At 41.4% G+C, this 22,006-nt stretch overlaps 1 protein-coding gene across 11 annotated transcripts in view; it reads right to left on the bottom strand.

The window, feature by feature from the left end:
* Nucleotides 1–22,006, bottom strand: part of ehbp1l1a (EH domain binding protein 1-like 1a) — a 45,924-nt gene that overhangs the window by 8,875 nt on the left and 15,043 nt on the right. For 3 of the 11 annotated variants that reach the window (XM_080877721.1, XM_080877720.1, XM_080877719.1), the window contains 10 exons: nucleotides 21,704–21,766; nucleotides 18,158–18,373; nucleotides 17,897–18,040; nucleotides 17,606–17,779; nucleotides 17,428–17,487; nucleotides 17,241–17,346; nucleotides 8,186–8,389; nucleotides 5,622–5,948; nucleotides 3,729–5,315; nucleotides 3,333–3,483 (listed from right to left, as the gene is read on the bottom strand). In XM_080877721.1, the coding sequence (XP_080733847.1) occupies nucleotides 3,333–3,483; nucleotides 3,729–5,315; nucleotides 5,622–5,948; nucleotides 8,186–8,389; nucleotides 17,241–17,346; nucleotides 17,428–17,487; nucleotides 17,606–17,779; nucleotides 17,897–18,040; nucleotides 18,158–18,373; nucleotides 21,704–21,766 (3,032 nt within the window). Of the gene's footprint in view, nucleotides 1–3,332; nucleotides 3,484–3,728; nucleotides 5,316–5,621; nucleotides 5,949–8,185; nucleotides 8,390–8,583; nucleotides 8,639–8,724; nucleotides 11,771–17,240; nucleotides 17,347–17,427; nucleotides 17,488–17,605; nucleotides 17,780–17,896; nucleotides 18,041–18,157; nucleotides 18,374–21,703; nucleotides 21,767–22,006 lie in introns of those variants that run through there. The other 8 variants (XM_080877716.1, XM_080877725.1, XM_080877723.1 and 5 more) reach the window with 5 other exon arrangements.

Here is a 22,006-nt window from a genome sequence, read left to right on the forward strand (position 1 = left end):
GGTCGAAGCTGTCTGCATGCCTAGGTGCTTGATTACCTGTGGCCAAGGAACACCTGAATTCAATGATTTTAATAGATGAGTCAATATTTGTAGCAATATAAATCACTCTTTTGTTTCTTTAATAGTCTATATCAGGGCAATTGGATTACAAAGATCGTTAGGCCAGATTTTCAAAACAAGGAATTTGTACCAGCCAGTAAGCAGCAGGTTATTATAAATTTCAAACAAACACAATGTTTTGACAAACAAGTAATGTTCTCTCAATGTTTCTCTTTTAAATCTGGTCATAACTCACACGGAAATAAGCATTTTGATCATACCTGACTCAAGTGGAAGTAATACAAACTATTAGTGGTATTTTCCTTTCAAAATAAAATAAATGTTTTGATGACATCAGACCCAGCACATCTTAAAGAGTACTTAACAGAAGTAAAAAAGAGCTATCAATTCTATCAAAGCTATCAGTGCACAAACCCATAGCAGTAACACATAAATACAACATCTACAGCTACACACTGAGGGAACAGGTTTTTTTCTAAATCTACACCTGTGACTGGGCGTGGCTTGTTAGACAAGCCACATTATGTTGATATATAGGATACAGTTACTTTGAAATTCCTAATGGGAGACGTGACAGAAAGCAAATTTTGACTCATAAGCTGAGTCAGTGCAAACCAAAGGAAATGATGAAGAGCACCGTCAGTCAGAGAGCAACGAGAGCTGATTTTTACAGAGTTCATGTGTGAAAAACTCGAGTCACAGCTGGAACTTTCTTAACATCAGGGAACTGGTTTGTGTCAACATCAATCCAAAACTTTATTGGTCCGTTAGCGTGACGCTCTTGTGGAATGGCTCGTCTAGGTAGGGTTAAACTGACGGTTCTCATTCTCAATCTTCTGCTTTTGGGTTGACAAACAAATGTTGCATCACAGACTACTTGTGTCACTTGTAGAAATACGTTTAAAACAACACACTGCATTGTGGGTAGAATATTGCACTAAGCTGCAGGAAGTTCTGTTGGAATTACTGAAGGCTTTGAAAACATGTTTTTCTCTGTTTTACTCTGTTTCTGGCAGGACCATGGGCAGCGGCACTTGGAGGTTGCTACTAAGCCACCATTTGAATAGGTTGGGTGTACATACAGCCCAACTCATAGTTGGCTAAAGGTCTTTTAGCTTGGTTGATGGTTTATAACCATCAACAAGCTTCTGGCATAATTCTAACTGAATATTTGGCCACTCTTCTTGTCAGTTAATTTGGTCAGCTTCCTGGCACAGACAGAGCTTTTAAAGTCAACAACTTTTCAGTAGGGTTGAAGTCAGGGGCCAGGGATAACTCAGTAGGTAGCGTGTTCACCCCCATGATCAGAAGATCAGGGGGTCAAATCCCTTGAATGGCTATCCTGAGGTACTCTTGAGCAAGGCAGCGTCCCTACACACTGCTCCCTGATTGGTAGATTCACCCTGTCCACTGCTTCACTGAGTGAATGGGTTAAATGCAGATGACTAAACAATTTCCTACGGGACAACATCTTAAAATTAGTTTGCTTTTTCTATCCCAAAACTGGTTTTGACACATGATTGAGATCACTATTGGAACACCCAGTTGTGTGCAAGTGCTACCTATGTACGTGCTGAATTGAGGTAAAGTTGAAGAATTTGAAGGTAGTCCTCCTCCTTAATGTTTACATCCATTTTGTGGAGTGTACCAGTCCCACTGGCAGCAAAACAGTGCTCTTCGGTTAAAAAGCCTCACCTTTAAGCCTCCAAATATATTTCTTATCATTTTGTCCAAGAAGCTCATTCATAACCTCGTCTCACTGTTAAAAAGGGCCTGAAGTTTAGTGGTTCCTTGGTTATTACTGAGCATCTTAACAAGTTTCCTCCCATCTAAGGGTGACAGTTTAGGTCTTCTTCCAGACCTTGACAAAGTGGTATAACTTGTACTAATGTACAGTTATTTGAACTAATAATCTTGGAATCTGCCGTAATTTGGAAAAGGCTCCAAGAGACTCTCCCACATTGAATCTGCAGTTCCTCCTCCTTAGATTCACTAAGTTCCTTCGACTTGGTGAACTGAGTACTGAATATTTTTGTCCATCTGTTTCCTGCACAGGGCAGCACAGTGGTGCAGTGGTTAGCACTATTGCCTCACAGCAAGAAGGTTCAATTTCATGACTTTCTGTGTGGACTCTCTATGTTCTCACTGTGTCTGTGTAGGTTCTCTCCAGCTTCCTCCCACAGTCCAAAGTCACCCAGTTAGTGGGGTTAGGTTAATTGCTGATCAACCACAGGTGTGAGCGGTTCTTTGTCTCAATGTGTTACCCCTGTGACAGACTGGCAGCCTGTCGCATCGGGACCCCGGGACAATATATTGGATAAGCAGAAGAGAATAGGCCTCTGTATTACCTGAGCCAATGCCAGTGACACAATGTGCATTGACCACTGCAGAACCGGAGTACCAAAGGTATCCTCAGTTATCAACCTTGCCCTTGATAGCCTGTGGTAGACCCCTTTATTTTATCCATAACGAGCTGCTTAATCCTCTGGTAAATCTAGTCGTTTAACCTTTAGAGTTTAGAGTCATAATATTTTCACCTCCATGCTTAACTGTGGGATGATGTTCTTTGGGTTATACACAGCATTTCTCTTCTGTCAAACACAGCTGGTCAAGTTGATCCCATGGAGCTCCAGACCAAGACAAATTGATGGTCATTTTATATTTCTTCCATTTTTGAATAACCACACAAACAGTTGTCACCTCATCGCTAAGCTGCAGCACTACAATCTTGTCCTTGACATTTTTTGGCAGCTCTTTGGACTTGTCTATCGTTGTGGCGAGGTTGGAGTGGAAGAAAGTGATTCTGTGGACAGGTGTCCTTTATACACGCGATAAGCTGGGATGTGTCTGTAATAGATGTATTGACTGATTGCAATCTTGATTGTGACCTGCCAGCCAACTGTGGGAGTCACAATTCTAGCTGGGGGTCAAATACTTATTTATTTCAATGGCATAAATAAGGATTTATGCTTTGGTTGGTGTTCTGTCTCTCTCCATTAGAAACAAACCATAAAAATTTGAGAATGATTATTTCAAATGAGCAACATTTAAAATTCAGCACAGGACCAAATAATTATTTCCACTACCTCATGACTGGCTCGACTACTGGTTGTAGTTTAGTCAAAGGTGCACACCTTCAAACCCAGCAAGAGGCCTTTTGTAAATTTCAAAAGAATTCAGCTAAAATTTCTTTACTCCAAGAAATATATTACACCCAGTTATTTGATCAACTGTTCATATACAAATATACAGGTGAGTAAGCTTAAACGTACCTCCTGAGATGGAGATGTTGTTGGTTTCCTGTCCTGCTTAAGGGCAACAACTTGTGACTTGCTGTCATCTAAGGAAGAACAACTCAAACGCTTCTTATTCCGAGGCATCGGTACAGGCTGACCTGATAATTCTTCTCTTGTTTCCCTTTGCCTGGAAATACACACAAATACAAAGCAAATTATAAAAATGTAAGCATCTTTATTCTAAAAGAAATGATCTATTAGTTGCTGATACGTTTCCAGACCATGTTGCTAATTTAAAATCATTTTTGAGTTTAGTTTCATTTTTTTTAAGGGATGCAAACTTTAATGTAAAAAGAGAAAGAAAAATATATATACACATCCAAGTTAAAAATGTCCCCCTCACACATCGTAATGCGTATTGACTAATCTTACCTGAACTCTGAACAACCTGCAGTGACAGACACAAAGCCAAAGTCCAACTCTTCATCTTTCTTTTCCTTTTTTAGTTCAATTTCCATTTGTTCACTATCTTTATTATCGTCTAGATGCAGCCAGTCATCCTGAGAAGCAACAGTACTTGCAAGGTGCCTATCGGTCTTTGCTTCCTGGACTGTCTCCATTACATACTGTTCAGTTACTGCCTCTACAGCCTTCTCACAGGGATCTGTAAAAACGTGTTCGTCTGTAAAAGTCCAGCCTTCAGTGGTCTCACCGAAAGCGTGCTCTGTATCCTCTCCACCTGACTGACTAAACTCTTCTTGCATTGCTGCTAGAACTTCCTTTTCCAATTGTAATGTATTGTCATATTCTTGATGAATTGTGACAAAACTTAATTCAGATATCGTACTTGAATCCAGTGATGGTGGGCCTTCCTTTGATTCCTTGTTACTGACAGCTGAACTATCTGAGATTTCAGTGTCGTCTGGGAAAAAATCACTAAGACGTTTCTTTACTCTTGGTTTCGGCACTGGCAAACGTGAGAGTTTTACTGGAGATTCTGAAGAATTATTATCCTCTGCTTGAACATTTTCCTCATTGGTTAATCTGCTTTTCCTTAAGTGTACACCAGCCACTACTTCTGGTTGGTAAACTGGGGAAAGAAGAGGAAGGTCTTTATTATGTTCCACCTCTGACAGTTCTTTAGCTGTTGAAGAAATTTGTGAAGGGCTACCATGCCTTGCTGACTGTGCCTGTTCTCCATTATCAGCTTTAGAGGCTCTTTCTGTAGCTGAAAGGTCACCAGAGAAGGTGCCACTGGAATGGATATTCGTACAAGGCTTTGGGATAGAATAAGCTGTTTCTGTTAGGCTTTCAGTTTCTGCAGTGACTGGTGCATCCTCTGACTTTTGAGGAGTTTTAATATTAAGTGCATCAATAGATGCGTCACAAGTTATTGCTGGTTGACTTAGTTCTTGCCTATCACCAACTGCTGCTTTATCAAAGTGGACTGGTTTATCAGAATTCGTAACTGTGACATTTAAATTCTGTGGTGTAATTCCCTTGTCACTCTCAATTGAAGGAAGATGTATCTCCTTAATGAGTGAAATAGTGCCAGTTTTCTCACAAAGCTCCGGTTTTGGGATGATATCGTGAGTTCTTTTGAGTGGGCTTGGGTAGGTAGCAGGTTGTGTAGATATTACTTCCGCATTAGCATCCTTGTTTAATGACTCCACTGGGACAACTTCAGGAAGGCACTTGACAGATACACCATTAAATTTGGGTTTGTGGTCTCGGGTTAAACTATCTTTCTTTCTAAGAGGACGTTTAGGAACTGTGTTTTCACTCTCACACTCGTTCTGTGGCGGGTCTTGAACTTTTCTTCTTTTTGGCTTCTTCCCTCGCTGCGGTACTGAACTGTCACCTTGTGGTCCATCTGAACTAACGTTATGATCACGTGAGGCTTCTTCCAAGGCAACATCCAACATTACTTCTCTATCTTTAGTGGCATCTGTCAGTGTCTCGTTTGATGTGGGCTTCTGGGAGGTAGCATTATTTTCTTCCATGCTTATTTGTTCAGGGCTTAAGAAAAACAAAGGACAAACTTCAGAATCATCTGTTCTTAACTTTGTCACATATTTCTACTGTGCATGCAACCGCCTATTAAGACAAAACCAAATCCTGATACACAACAAGTCATTAGAACAAAGCGGCACATCCAGGAAACAAAGGTTAACCTTAACAAAGCGACCAATATTGCAGTTCCATACTCGAGTGTCAGTACTGGCTGACTTTACCATCACAAGCATCCTGAGCAGTAAGCACTCATAAGCCAAATAATAGAGATGTTATCATCAAAAATGTACACACCATGCAACCAGCACTCACCCTTTTTCCAGCTGACAAGAAGACAACACCACTCTAACCTCATCCTGTTCTACCTCAGTCTGCTGCCTTGGAAGTAAACCTTCAGTGCACATTGGTGTTTGAACAGCGACCTTCCCTGTGAGTAATCTTTCCTCTGTATCCTCCGTAGCATGGCCGATAGAAGCCTCACACCTGTCCTCGATGGGAATGGTGCAATTTGTAAAGACTTGAAAAAACTCATCCGAAGGGGTCATTGTTGCATCCAAAGAAGAGAGAGGCTTGGGTTGGTGATCAGCTTCAGCTAACCCAGAGTTCGATGGCCCCAAGATTGATGCTACAGTTTCGTAACTGAGAAATGAATTCATATATGAGTGAATGAAAACTAGAACTATGTATAATTTGTCTCCTCTATCAGCATGTAGCTCATTACAGAAGCCAGTAAATATTGGCGATGTGTTCCCATGCAAATGCAGCCTAGTAAAGTTTTCACTTCACTTAAAACTACACATTTGAAAATTAAGGGAGTTTAATATTGTGGTGGGATGTTTTCTGTGGCTTGAGTTCAGGAGAGGGGTGGTGGAGTGGGTTCAGGGGTCAGTGCCAGGGGAGGCTGGTTAACCTGGACCTGGAGCGGAGGTGGAGTCAGAGTCACAACGTCACCTGTGCATGTTGGCACAGTGTCAAATAAAGTGAAAACTGCATCAGAAGCACAAGCAGTGTGCAGCATGTCGGGACTACGACAAAACGGAGTATGTTACGGTGGCGCCCAAGTTCCCGACATGCTGTGTACCCATGACCCGTGCAGCCATGGAGATGCTGGCTCAAATGGTAGCTGAGCGAGCAGGACAGGTGCTCTACACCATCGGCCCTCCGACGCCCTCCCCCAGTCCAAGAGCGACGTACAAGGCTGCAGTAAGGTGCTAACGGAGTACACAATGGGCTATGGTGGATTCGAGCTGCAAGCAGACCCTGGTTCACCAAACCTTGTGTTGACCGGGGGCATTGTTGGAAGCAGAGTGGGTGGAATTTAAGAGTGTGGATATCCCTTAATATCCCATAGTGCTGGTGAATTAAATGCACCGACTTAAGGCTGTGGTTAGCTCCCGACTTTCACACCCTGGGACCAGATTTGACTGGATTTAGAAAGCTAATGGGTGTCTGTAGGGGTGACATGTCAGTTTAATTCAATGGAATTGTATTTATATAGTGCCAAATCACAACAACAGTTGCCTCAAGGCACAGCATGCGGACTCTAGCGACATGGAAACAACAGGGCCTTCACTGGAGAACCCGCCGGTTCCAGTGATTCGCTCCATGGAATATTTTCCACTAGAGCATTCTCATAAAGATACTACACTCAGCTTTGACCGAGTGATGAATGGTTTTCTCTGGGTGCCACTTTAGCTCACTGGGATAAGCATGCAGCCATATGCCGTACAGCTGAAAGCAGCTGGCCCTGATTCTGACCCGTGGCCTTTTGCTACATATCTTCCCCTCTCTCTGCTTTCAATTGATACATTAACTGTATCTATTGAATAAAGCCAAAAAAGTGGTCTGCCTAGTGCATCCTCCACAGAATGTCTTCTGGTGAACCAGCCTGATTAATCTGTTAAGGCCAGCGTCTACCACCCTGAGAATGACAAGCTGGTGGAGTCGCTGAACAAGACAAGTCAACGAAGTCAAGACAAGGATGAGAGTAACTGGTATCACTGGCTAGACTCCACCGAGTTTTCTCCCTTTTAGTTGCTGTTTGGCAGAAACCCACAGGGAGTGTTGGACCTGATTAAAGAAAAATGGGATGAAGGTCTCACCCAGGGAAAAATAAAATTCAATACATCCTGGACCTGAGAGCAAGGCTTTAGTCCAGTTTCCACAGGAGAATCGCCCCCCTGCCCAGTAACATCAGCAGTGGCTGTACAATAGAGGGACTAGGCTAAGACATTTTGTATTGCTCCCTTCATCAAGCTCACAATTACTCACCAAGTGGCAAGGACCCTCGGTGGTCACACGGGGAGTGGTTGATATTGACTATGAAGTGGTGCGGTCAGACAGGGGTGAAGCCACACAAATATACCACCTCAACCTCCTAAAAGAATGGAGAGAGGCTGATACTGCTTCTCTGGTGAGCTCGGTTAAGGATTGAGATGAGTTTGAGCCCAGCGTACCAAATTCAACCATTGCCCCAGCTTACCCCATGTCCCAGGTCGACAAACTCCTAGACCAGTTGGGCACTGCTTGCTTTTTCACAATGCTGGATTTAGCCAAAGGCTACTGGCACATTCGCTTGTCTCCAGAGTCTACAGAAAGAAACTGCCTTCTTCTCTTCATATAGATTGTACCAATTTATTACAAGGGCTGGGGGCTTTTAGTCCCAGCAGGTGAGCGGGGTTGACCAACGTGGACGAGGCTGACTAAAAGAGCCAGCCTGTGGATGTTGGCACATAAAGATAAAGTGAAAACTGCACCGTGAGCACAAACAGTGTCACAAGTCTAGAATGACCTGGACACTGAAATATCAGACTCTGTCTAGGATTATTAATAAGCAACCCATGCTTTATGCAGTTGGTTTCAGTTTGAACACTTACCCTTTGTGGAAAACACCCACAATAGCACCCACTAATCCAGAGATATCTTTTTCCTTTTCTGATAGAGAGGATTCTCCTTTTTTTTCTGTTATTGTTCCTTCAGCTTCCAATAGTTCCCAACCTAAGATTCCCACCAGCTCAGATCTTTCCAATGGTTTCTTCACTCTTAGGTCTTCCTCTGCTGTCCTCTCTATTTCAGATTTTCTGAGGACCCGAATATAAAGGATTTTAAAGCCTGGCTGTTAAAACTTAATTAGCACTAAAATTATAATATCATGAAATTCAACGTCATATTTGTTGTCAGTTTACCATGCAATCTAAATTTGCTGGCCGAAGCAGTGCATGTTAGGCAAACACTAAATGCAAAAAACGCAAGAGCATCAGGCACGTCCACTTACCTATTATCTACATTAAGTTCTATGTTTTGCTTGGCACCAATTTTAAGTTTCTCTTCTGTTTAAAAGAAAAATCAAATGGATTAAAATGTATGGCAAAGAAAGATAACTCCGAGCTTTATATTAACATTACAAATGTCTCACCATATGAAAGTTCTGTGCTTGGACTGCTACCAGGTACAAAAGAAACACCAGGATTTCCTGTGTCTTTGAGATATGACTCTGCATGAGGTAATTCTTGCAAGGTTTGCTTCTTAGTTGCAGGTGGCACAGGCATTGTTTTTGCAGTTGGATTCAATTGCAAAATACTGGGGAACCCAGGAGTTTGAGTGAGTTTTGGACACGATGGAGCCATTGCTACCATGTTCTTAACTTCATCTTGCTTATGGTCTTGTTTTGCAGGAAACTCTCCAATGCTAATTCTTTTATTGCGTAGGTTTTTAAACAAGATCTTGTTGAATGTTGCCACGGTTTGTATGTTCATAGATTCAGCACTATGCCTTCTGGCTGATGGAAAACCTGGGATGCATGAAACACATGGAGCAGAAGAGTTTAGGCTGACCATATTTGGTGATTTGTTTGTAATTTGAGCAGACGGAAAACCGGATGCTCTGGCTTTTTTGGGGCAAGACCCCACTTGTGCTATCATGTTTACGTTGAAGCAATCCGACTTGACCTGTTGAGTAAGTACCACAAACATTTCTGCCATTTTCTTCTGAGGTCTTGACAAAATAGATTTTGTTTCACTTAGCCAACCTGTGCTTGGTACTGGAGTCATGGATGCAAATCCCTTGATACATGAAGCACTGGCACAGTAAGGTACAAAACTTATTCTGGATTTATTCTTGGAATTGTAATGGGGCGCAGACTGGAATCCAGGGATTCTGGAGTTTTCTGGGCAAGCTGGCGCCATTAAATGCATAATCTCTGCATTTTGATTTGGAACATCTTTAAGAAAAACTGTCTCCTTTGGATTTTTATGCATAGATCCATAAGTATATGGATCTAAAAGCCACTGGGATTTTAAGCCCACTTTGAGTGAGGCAAACCCTGGCAAACTTGATACTTGCGGGCAAGCGGGTAGGAGAGTTAGGATATTGTATTTAGTGACAGTAGGAAAGCCTGGAATCAATGATGATCTTGTACACGATGGAACTAAAGGAAGCATGTGGCTTGGTTTGTCTATGATCACTGGTGAGCAGATTATGCTAAGATGAGTATTCCTTTGTGGTCTGTGCATCAGTAAATCCGTTTCAGATGGCCATCCCACGTTCAGATGTGATTCAATCGATGAAAATCCAGGTACAGCAGAAATTACTGGACACAAAGGAAGGAGGTTGACCATATTCAGGCCATGAATTTTGGGACATGGAACAGATGGGAAACCAGGAATACTTGAAACTTTGGGACAAGTTGGTAGAAGGAAAACCATTAATTTCATTACTCTCTCATTACTTGTCATTTTGCTCTCTCTGTCCATCTGCTTGTCTTTCATTCTTGGTTCAAACAGTGGTTCCTTGCTTATTATCCAGTCTTTTGAATCATAATATGATGGAAATCCGGCTATTTGTGACAGTTTGGGGCATGAGCATGAAAGACTGACCATATCTGTCATATCTGCAACATTATACAATCTGGGATTTGGCACAGAGGGAAACCCAAAGATGCACGAATTCCTTGAGCAACTTTGTGCAAGAGAAACGATTCCATTCATGTTTTTAGGTATTTTATCGAGCTCCATTACTAACACGAGCTCCCTTTCAGACGGCTTCTTCCACAATGGTTGATGAATGGTGTTCCAGTTTTTGCTGTCAGCTTGTAATGATGGAAAACCAGCTATACTGGAGACAGTGGGGGAAGATGGAAGGAGACTGAGCATTCTAGACTTATTACAGATTACTGTCGGTGCAAAAACAGATGGAAATCCTGGGACAGAAGCTTCTTTTGGACAAATCGAGGCAAAGGTTGACATTGCCTTCATTTCACCATGGTCAAGGCTATATTCAGTCATTATGAGGTTGAGTTTCGCTTGTTTTACTGCTAAAGGTCTAAAATCTGTTATCCAGTTTTTGCTGAAAGGATTCTCCAATAATGAGGGAATGCCTTCAATTAGAGAGATTTTTGGACAAGAACCTAAAATGCTGTTTTTAGCCAATCCACACTTTACTATAGTAGATTGTGGAATCACGGTCATGTCTGTTATTGAGGAATGCTCTGGACATGTTGGCGTCAAAACTCCCGGTTCTTGAATTCCATCCTTCTCTCTTAGTAACACTTCTCTTTCAGTCATGGCACTAAATTCTTCTTGCGACATCTTTGATCTGCTATCAATAACAGATTCTGAGCCAGGTATGCTGCATACATCTGGACCAAAGTGATTTGTATAACTGTATTGAGACACAGATGGGAATCCTGGATTTCTAGCCTTCCTGGGGCAAGAGCGTGCCAGTGAAACCATTTCCTTCTTTTCACTTTCATTCTTCTCTAATGAAGATGGTGGTAATATTCGCTGTATTTGAGATTGTTTCTTCCAGATTAGCTTTCGATCAACACGCCACTGTTTTTCATAATCTGGTGGCATTTTGGATGGCATGCCAGCAATGTTTGTCAACCTGGAACAGGTCCCCAAAAAATTAACCTGTTTATAGCCCGTTTCAGGCGCCACACAACTTTGCACACATTGTGCACTAGGCTGGCAAACATTTTTATCTATTTCTAGATATACGTCTCCTTCTGGGTGAAGAGCAAGTTCTGTGGTTGCAACTTCAAAATCTTTTGATGACTTTTTCCAAGTAGATTCATTGTGCACAAGGGATTCAGATGTTTGTTCAGAAGTAGTAGGAAATCCAAATGTGCTGCTGATGGTTGGGCCAGGCAACAGTATGTTTACGTTGAAGCAATCCGACTTGACCTGTTGAGTAAGTACCACAAACATTTCTGCCATTTTCTTCTGAGGTCTTGACAAAATAGATTTTGTTTCACTTAGCCAACCTGTGCTTGGTACTGGAGTCATGGATGCAAATCCCTTGATACATGAAGCACTGGCACAGTAAGGTACAAAACTTATTCTGGATTTATTCTTGGAATTGTAATGGGGCGCAGACTGGAATCCAGGGATTCTGGAGTTTTCTGGGCAAGCTGGCGCCATTAAATGCATAATCTCTGCATTTTGATTTGGAACATCTTTAAGAAAAACTGTCCCCTTTGGATTTTTATGCATAGATCCATAAGTATATGGATCTAAAAGCCACTGGGATTTTAAGCCCACTTTGAGTGAGGCAAACCCTGGCAAACTTGATACTTGCGGGCAAGCGGGTAGGAGAGTTAGGATATTGTATTTAGTGACAGTAGGAAAGCCTGGAATCAATGATGATCTTGTACACGATGGAACTAAAGGAAGCATGTGGCTTGGTTTGTCTATGATCACTGGTGAGCAGATTATGCTAAGATGAGTATTCCTTTGTGGTCTGTGCATCAGTAAATCCGTTTCAGATGGCCATCCCACGTTCAGATGTGATTCAATCGATGAAAATCCAGGTACAGCAGAAATTACTGGACACAAAGGAAGGAGGTTGACCATATTCAGGCCATGAATTTTGGGACATGGAACAGATGGGAAACCAGGAATACTTGAAACTTTGGGACAAGTTGGTAGAAGGAAAACCATTAATTTCATTACTCTCTCATTACTTGTCATTTTACTCTCTCTGTCCATCTGCTTGTCTTTCATTCTTGGTTCAAACAGTGGTTCCTTGCTTATTATCCAGTCTTTTGAATCATAATATGATGGAAATCCGGCTATTTGTGACAGTTTGGGGCATGAGCATGAAAGACTGACCATATCTGTCATATCTACAACATTATACAATCTGGGATTTGGCACAGAGGGAAACCCAAAGATGCACGAATTCCTTGAGCAACTTTGTGCAAGAGAAACGATTCCATTCATGTTTTTAGGTATTTTATCGAGCTCCATTACTAACACGAGCTCCCTTTCAGACGGCTTCTTCCACAATGGTTGATGAATGGTGTTCCAGTTTTTGCTGTCAGCTTGTAATGATGGAAAACCAGCTATACTGGAGACAGTGGGGGAAGATGGAAGGAGACTGAGCATTCTAGACTTATTACAGATTACTGTCGGTGCAAAAACAGATGGAAATCCTGGGACAGAAGCTTCTTTTGGACAAATCGAGGCAAAGGTTGACATTGCCTTCATTTCACCATGGTCAAGGCTATATTCAGTCATTATGAGGTTGAGTTTCGCTTGTTTTACTGCTAAAGGTCTAAAATCTGTTATCCAGTTTTTGCTGAAAGGATTCTCCAATAATGAGGGAATGCCTTCAATTAGAGAGATTTTTGGACAAGAACCTAAAATGCTGTTTTTAGCCAATCCACACTTTACTATAGTAGATTGTGGAATCACGGTCATGTCTGTTATTGAGGAATGCTCTGGACATGTTGGCGTCAAAACTCCCGGTTCTTGAATTCCATCCTTCTCTCTTAGTAACACTTCTCTTTCAGTCATGGCACTAAATTCTTCTTGCGACATCTTTGATCTGCTATCAATAACAGATTCTGAGCCAGGTATGCTGCATACATCTGGACCAAAGTGATTTGTATAACTGTATTGAGACACAGATGGGAATCCTGGATTTCTAGCCTTCCTGGGGCAAGAGCGTGCCAGTGAAACCATTTCCTTTTTTTCACTTTCATTCTTCTCTAATGAAGATGGTGGTAATATTCGCTGTATTTGAGATTGTTTCTTCCAGATTAGCTTTCGATCAACACGCCACTGTTTTTCATAATCTGGTGGCATTTTGGATGGCATGCCAGCAATGTTTGTCAACCTGGAACAGGTCCCCAAAAAATTAACCTGTTTATAGCCCGTTTCAGGCGCCACACAACTTTGCACACATTGTGCACTAGGCTGGCAAACATTTTTATCTATTTCTAGATATACGTCTCCTTCTGGGTGAAGAGCAAGTTCTGTGGTTGCAACTTCAAAATCTTTTGATGACTTTTTCCAAGTAGATTCATTGTGCACAAGGGATTCAGATGTTTGTTCAGAAGTAGTAGGAAATCCAAATGTGCTGCTGATGGTTGGGCCAGGCAACAGTATCCCAGCTTTTCTATTTGTCTCCATCTGCGTGTCAGCCATTTCTTTCATCATCTCACTGTCTTTCTGTGGTGCTTTTCTAATTTCCTCTGTAGTCACCTTTGGTAGCTCTTCCCACAGAATGATCCTGTCTGCAGGATAACTTTCTGTAGTCATTTTTGGTAGCTCTTCCCATTGAATGGTGCTACTATTTGGAGGTTTTTGTAGTTGCTGTTCAGCGTTATTTACTTGGGTTTGGGATAGTGGTTTTGCAGCACCAATCGAACATGTTGACTGCAGTAAAACCACGTTTTCATCACTAAAGAAAAGGTAAATACAAAGTCACAGTCAATACTCTACAGTCAAGGAGGAGGATGCCACAATAATATAATAAATATATTAAATCATTTTATTAAAGATCAATGCAATTCAAGTTCATAATCTTCATAATAATACAGTGAAACTCTGGTACAGGGTTACGGTCACTGTGAAGTAGATATAAATCTTTTAAAATCATTTTAAAATCATTTTTTTAAAATAACACGCTTGAATAAAGCACTGTTACTACTCTTTGTTCCTTTAATAACTTCATAATGTCATGCATGGTATTCGACAAATGCATTTCACAACAAACAGTCCAGTACTAAGACACCACACTCAAGAACTGCACCCCACAAACAAAGCACCAAGTCACAACATTTTGCTGATGATGATTCCACAGCGACTGTGCAACTTTTTTTTTTCCATTTCTTCTGACTTTGTTGCAATGCATAGTCTTTGATTACTTTTTTATTTGCTTTATATTCAGTGCTTTTAGCTGCAACCAGTGTTGCTCAGTAACATCACTATTGTTGGAATAGTGACAATAACAACAACTGAAGCTCATCTCATAAAAAGAGCATAATTAATGGCATCCAGAGCAGAGGTCAGGTATCACGCTCACATACACTTACCTGCTCTCACTGTTTCACTGTTCCTAGCATACCAGTAATACCATAATCTGACGTAATGGCAACCAGTGACTCTGAAAGTGACTTCAGTGATCTCAGCTCCTTTGGCAACACTCTCTCTCCTTTGTAACTTTAACTTACTTTATATTTTTAGCAACCACAAAAAAGTTCAAAACTACACAACTGATGCAAACTACAAATAAGAATTCTGCCAGCTGGTGTTTAGCTGTAACAATGTATCACATCACTGCATCACAATGCAAAGCAAGGGACTAGCAATCACAAATAGTGGCCTGTCAGGAATTGAGTGGCACATTTTACAAATCACATTTCTAAAAGCAGAATCAAAAAGCAGAAGTTTCAAAAATTTCACCCAGAAACATCAAACAGGGAACTCAAACACTGTTTTTAAAGCAACCGCTTCATCTTCTTAACATGGAGTCTAAAATCAGATCTAAAATCTGATTGGTCTGGCCTTTTCTCATAACTTTCCAACCCTGTTCAGTTGAGATGATGATTGGTTGACTTGAATTTCAGCAGCCTTGATGGGAAAGGTTCATGACTTCTTATGCAGCTTGATTAGAGACAATATATCAGGCGTAACTCGACTTGACAGAAGCCTTACTAAAGAAATGTTCTTTCAGTGGATGTTGTTGACTGTTTCCTTGAGGTGGATGTAGCTGCTCTGAGGTAGAGCAGGTCATCTACTAAGGTTAAGGAAGGTTAGTGGTTTGATCCCAGGCTGCTCCAGTCTGCACACCAAATATCTTTGGGCAAGATACAAACTCCAAGTTGCTCTCTGATGCGTCCATCTTTCCAAAGCATGCCACGCATTCTGTGAATTTTTTCGGGACTGAAATAGCATGGGGTGGTTTTATATATTGTAATAAAAAATTGCATTTTTGCAATTAGTGCAAACTCAAAAAAAATTTATTGCACTAATTTTTGCAATTAGTGCAATTTATTTTCTTGATCTCGAGGCTGTTTTGTTCATTCTTTCTTGTAGACCGCGTTGTTGCTCAGTAAATACATGTTCTTCTTACAATTATGACACTATTATCATTTATTAAAAGCAACACTTCCTGAGTCACATTAAACATTATGTAATAATAAATAAATACTTTTTTTCTATTCCCCACCAGAATCATCTTCCTGTGTAACTCTTTACAGTTCAGGTGCTATTTTTAAATCACTTAAAGTGAGTCCTGTTTTACCTCCTCTTGTAAAGTTGAATACTTGCAGAAAATAAACTAAATGTGTGTTTTTTCGGTGCAAGATTTCCCGTTGAGGATTGCTGCTCATGTGAGTCTCTGAGCTTTCAGCAGGTTATTTGATGAATACATCGTTCCCAGGCCAAAAAAGGAAAATCTCAGTTGCACGGTGAGACCACGAGCATGATCGTTGTTTATTTCAAAATTCACTGGTTTGTTTCCTAAATTTGTCTCACGTGGACAACAGTGAAACTGTTGCATAGCATGCCAGCATGTAATTTTGTTACACTGAAAAATTGGGGATTTGTTGGTCACACAAACACAATCTTTGCACACCTCACTACTCAGATTTGTTTCACTGTGACTTTGTTAAAAAATGAAAATCCAATCAAAAGTTCTGACAAAGCACAAATGGAGAGAACATAACTTCCAGACAATGTCGTTACACAGCAGCTTCAAATAAAGTGGCTCAGAATTACATGAGAATATAACCTTAACCCTCCTGCCATCCTTTAAAAAACTCACACCCATCACCCTAGGGACCATTCTCAGCCACGCCATAAAAAGACCATATATCCATATTTTATTCCACTTTAAATTAGCCAGCCTTGTAAAACTACTTCTCCCTGAAATATTCATGTAAAGTTTTAATTATATTTTCGTTGTTTTAACCCTTCAAATCCCAGTGTTATTACATGAGCGCCCTGTGTTATAAGCCCCAAAAACCAAAAAACGAAACTAAATATTTCCACAAAAAACCAGTTGAAGTAATATGTGATTGTCATTATAAGTAGGCCTTTAGATGGACCAAAGATTGGCACCAACATACATTTTGACCTGCCATTATTTTTTTTGCATTTTTTTTGCAATTTAAAAATTAAAACTTCAAGGCCCTGAGTCTTCATTGACATCCAAGAAAAGAAGAAAAAATAAAATCATATGATGATAATTTGGGGTTGAAAAATAGCGTTTATAATGGAAGTCAATGGGCAGAAAATGGTCCCCAGGGTGATGGGTGTGGGGATTTCTGCTGCTCAGCCATTTTAGGCTGATTTAAGGAATTCACACTGGAATATTAACATTGACAGGTAAAAACTATCCTGTGGCAAGTTTGGTTATATTCCACTGAACACAGTGGAAATGGCAGCCATTTAACACATAGCAGTGGCACAAAAAGGTCCCAAGAAGGCAGGAAGGTTAAAGAGGAAAAACAGTGTTTTTCATTTTTATAGGCCAATTAAACAAGGATAACTACACCTCATGAAGTACTCTCGAAACTACAGTTTGATAGAACCATAAGCAAAAATGTTGTGATATGGGAACGTGGATTATTGTTAGACGATCGTGAAAACACAGCAAATGTTCAGAAGTGCCAAACTCAAGCAGCCTGCAGGAACAACTTACCCTGCTGATGCTTTGGCAGCGTCGAGTCCACACGCTGTATCTCTTTTCCTCTCTGAAGCTCTGACCTTCTCTGACCTTTGGCTGGCTGGGCCTCCAGGGTTAGAGGCTAATAACATACAGTTCAGAGAGTTAGCCATGCAGTCCGTACTGTAGGCCTTACCCCACTGAATGCTGACTTGATGCTTACCTGTGGGTGCTGTGCACTGGTTATCCTCTTCATTCAGGGTGCTCAGCTGTCTTTTGAACTCTAATAAGAAGGAAAAGCAAAGATACGATTTTACAAATCAAGCTAAAAAACGAGGTTCGTGTGCCATCACGCTAGCATAGCAGCTACACTCTTTTCTGTGCTGAACCTAACCATGTACCTGCATCATGTTCACAGACTGAAAGAGAAGGAAACACATGAGCAGAGGAAAGATGTAGAGAAGGTGAGGCGGTCTCTAATGCAGATGTGACCTGAGGTTTCCAAAAAGAAACATATCCAGACCCTCCGCTGGGTTTCTCATCTAAAGGCTGAGCAGTGGGCAGAGAAGATGAAGCTGACAGGAAAGAAAACAAGAAGGGAAAAACAGAGACGAATGAAAGAGAAGTACAGCAAGCAGCCTCTGATCAACATGGCAGAGTACTGGTCTGGGTTTAAAGTAGAGCAGAATTACATGGCATCTCTAGTCTCTGCTTTTTCTGCAGAAGTGCAGCTTGTCCAGGATCACTGACAAAGGGATGCAGAGACGTAGGAGAGTGGGCCAGCTGTGCTAGAGGGACCTGAGATTTAGGAGGCCTCCATTCAGTCTGCCAGGAAGCTGGAAAACAAAGGGGAAAACATGGGAGGACAGAGTAAGGAAAAACCAAAGGTAAAGGTCAAGTAAAGGGTGTGGAAAATATCTGCTTGGTCTACACTTTAATCTCTGTCCCTTTACCTGACTCTGGGGAAAACGGTAGACTTGTAGGTTTGATATGGGCAGACCCCATATCAGACTCTAGCAGAGGTGGGGCAAGCTTTTCAGAGGTGGAGCAGGCTTTGAGAGCAGGACGTGGCGGAGGTATAGGGAAAGAGCTGAGTAGAGCTGAGGATGATGATGAGGAAACAGAGGAAAAAGAAGGACCACTCTGCTCTCTACGTGCACTAGTACAGGCTGAGAAAAGACAAGACAAGAAAAGAAAAGACAAGAAAAGAAAAGAAAAGAAAAGAAAAGACAAGACAAGACAAGACAAGAAAAGACAAGACAAGACAAGAAAAGAAAAGAAAAGAAAAGAAAAGAAAAGAAAAGAAAAGAAGAGAAAAGAAAAGTTATCGCTGCATTATTGTGATAATCAAGACAGCAAACTTTTCACATGTGAAAATATACAAGGGAAGCTTACCTGTGCATGCAGAGTACTACATATAACATCGGCTGCATGACACACTACTTTGTGTAAAACACTACATTTGGCAGCAGTTTGACAACTTTCCAAGGATACATTTAGTTTTAGTATTTAACATATGAAAGTATTTATTCTGCAGTTATTTTCAAAGCTATGACATCAGAGCTCTGTCAGTGCTTAATGTAATGGTCTGTTCTCAAAATAGATTCAGATCAGTAAGTCTCATTCTCAATATGAAAACTATACTTCTAATGATGGGTCCACACAGGAAGTGACCAGCAGTGACGTGGGGCCAGAGGCCACTGAGACAGGAACAGCCTGTGAAGCAGTGGGTCAACTTTAACACTTTAACCACCTACCAACATGCTCGGCTTCCCTCTATCACATCTCAAGGCCAAACTGGTTTCATCATAGGAAGACATGGATTCTTTGTTTGGAATATTGTGCAAAGAGAAACTGCTGAGATCTATCCTGATTTAAATCCCATGTGTAGGCTGGACGGAGATATTTAAAACACTTTTCAGGTTTTTGGGACTCCTGCCCGTCCCGTCTGCCCAACAGATTGATTTTCCCAAGTGGACCACCACAGCTTTTGCTATAATGGTCCACTTGACTGGCATAGTTTGTTCAATTTTTATTATTTAGATTTTATTACAAACAGAACGTACAGGACTGGGGGGCCAGGAAAGAGAAAGACGAGGGGGAAAGAAAAGAAACTGAAAATCTGCTCGATCACCTGCTGAGAAAAAGAAACAGCACAGCAGGGAAACCACAGCACCAACCAACATGAGCATCAGTTACAGTGAGCAATAAATATCCAGTGTTACTGAGCAGCATACAGAGCTAATAATGCATGATATGTTTAGACCACGATAGTGTGTGTGTGTGTGTGTGTGTGTGTGTGTGTGTGTGTGTGTGTGTGTGTGTGTGTGTGTGTGTGTGTGTGTGTGTGTGAGCTTGTATTCTGCTTGTATTACCACTTGTCCCTTAACCGAATTGATAACTTATTTCCTTGTTAATTTACAGTTAGCCTTAATGCTTTAATTTATACATTGCTGGTGTAACTTTGTTTGACACACTATCCTGGGTTTGTTTGTGGTAGCAGCAGTTACATCTATTACATCCATGCATATGTTTTAAAGCAAACACTACTAACCATCAGGTCATTTGAATTTTCTTCTGTTCACAGGCAAATGTCCGGTAAATTATGTTTCTTCATATTGCTTTGGTTATAATTACCATGTTTGTCCATGTATTCAGGTCCTATATTTAAGACGGGTATATGGGAAGGGCCGCCAAGTATTTCCTGTTTATACCCACATAGCAAAGTTGGTATGGCCCTGATCTGGCCCACACAATGTGCTTACACATGGCCCACATGCCGCAAAGAATGACGGCCCTTTGGTGGCCCAGATCTGGTTTGCCAGAGGTGGCCCACACATGGGCCAGCACAAGGCCAGTTGCAGACACACTGCTGGCTCAGATGTCAGCCTAATGTGTACCTTAATCAAGCCATGTAATAACAACATGTGCCGGAACATAATAGTGCAAAAGTAACATAACTCTGTTCTTTTATAGCGCTTTTTTGCTCTCCCAGATTACTCAAAGTGCTCTATGCCACATTCACCCACTTTCTCTAAACTGAGTGCTTCCTAACTGCATTCATTCACATTCACACTCTTGACATGCCGACTGGAGGAGCCAGGGATTGAACCACCAACCTTCCGATCAGTAGCTGACCTGCTCTTCCTCCTGAGCTACAGCCACCCGGTGGTGACCATGAGTAAACCGTCACTAGGTTTTGGATAAAGTGTAAACTAACAAACCTGTCAAACCTGCATTTGAAACGTTGGCTACCATAGCAGTATAGTATTGCAACAAGGCATTTGGGTCCTCTAACTAAAATAGGAAAACAGGAACATGAATAGTGCCATCATTGCCAGACCTGGCCCACATCTGGTTGACATACACCCTGCCATGACACCAGTCAGTCAGAAGTGCCAGCTTGATGCCGGATCCGGGCCAGACCTGTTTTCTATGAGCATGCAATCACATAGACAGTGCCATCTATGCCAGGCCTGGCCCATATCTGGATCACATACGTCTTATCATGCCAGAGGTCAGCCAGCAGTGCCGGCTTGATACCAGCTCCGGGCCAGACCTGCTTGCTATGTGGGTATAGGGTCATGAGGTCATTAATTGCATCACTGGGTGTAACCAAATGAAGTTTTTTTTCATTTTGTATTGATTATTTTCTTTAAAGTAGCCTTTTGAGTTGTACTTCATGCAGTGTTTTACTTTTCAAACCATTTAGCTGAGTAAATGAGTTTGTCAATTTCATGCATAATCTTATTCCTGTTCTTTGTTTAGAATTGTATTGTTTGGTCCGACCTATTTGTTTCGATGGTAGAGACTAACGAGGTTCAGGTGTGGATAAAATCCTGTATAAAGCAAGTGGGATTTTTTCCTACCAGGTTGATTGTTTTATGGAGATGCCAGAAATAAAGTATATTTAAAAGAAGCTTAAATAGTCTGCTGATGCTGTTTACTTATCACCTTCCTTGCTGCTTACGTTATGCTACTTCACAGTGTCTAATAATGGGCGTGGGGAGCTAGAGGGCACGGGAACTCAGTCCTGAGTTAAACCTTTCTCAATTCCAAGACAAGAAGCAACTGCCAAGATAGCCAGGATAGCATTGGCTGGCTAGGACAGCACATCCATGAAATGGTTACCCAGGCAACCTAAGACAGGAACATCAGCTGAACACCAACTAAGCAACAAAGCAAAGTATCACTTCCTGTGTGGACCCACCTTTAGTTTACCTGTTGCTATCAGATTTTATTTCCTTCATACATTTTATGGTATGTTTGCTTAAATGGATGTTTTACCCTGAAGTGCAGCATTACCCTAAATACATAAATACCAGTTTACATGATGCATCTACTCTAATGTCAATACGAACAGAGCAGAACGGGATTCCTTGCAAACAGCTTTGTTTTTTCCAAAACAAAGCTGTTTGCAAGGAATTTGAGGATTGAGGGAGATAGAAAGATGGATCAGAGGGTAAAGGGGAATTTTGAAGAAATTAAAGAGAGGAAACCTTGGGCCTTCAAGGCTTCAGTTGAAGAGGAGCCAAAATGGAAGCTTTGGGGCCTTTGAGGAGCTGAAATGTCCACGAGACGCCAGCAGAACATGTCCAGGAAGCGCCAGAATCAGAAGAGAAAGGGAGCAGTGTGAAGATAAAAGACAAATAACGAGAGCAAGTGAAAATATGCAGACTGTTAACTACGCTACAACCAGAAGACAGGATTCACAGCATTTATGAAAATGCACATGAGAGGTGAAGGAGAGAGTGCAGGCAGTGGAGATGAGTTTGATGGCAGGAGTAACCTACAGCCTCACC

Source organism: Rhamphochromis sp. 'chilingali', assembly GCF_963969265.1.
Source record: "Rhamphochromis sp. 'chilingali' genome assembly, chromosome: 1".
Classification (NCBI taxonomy): domain Eukaryota; kingdom Metazoa; phylum Chordata; class Actinopteri; order Cichliformes; family Cichlidae; genus Rhamphochromis; species Rhamphochromis sp. 'chilingali'.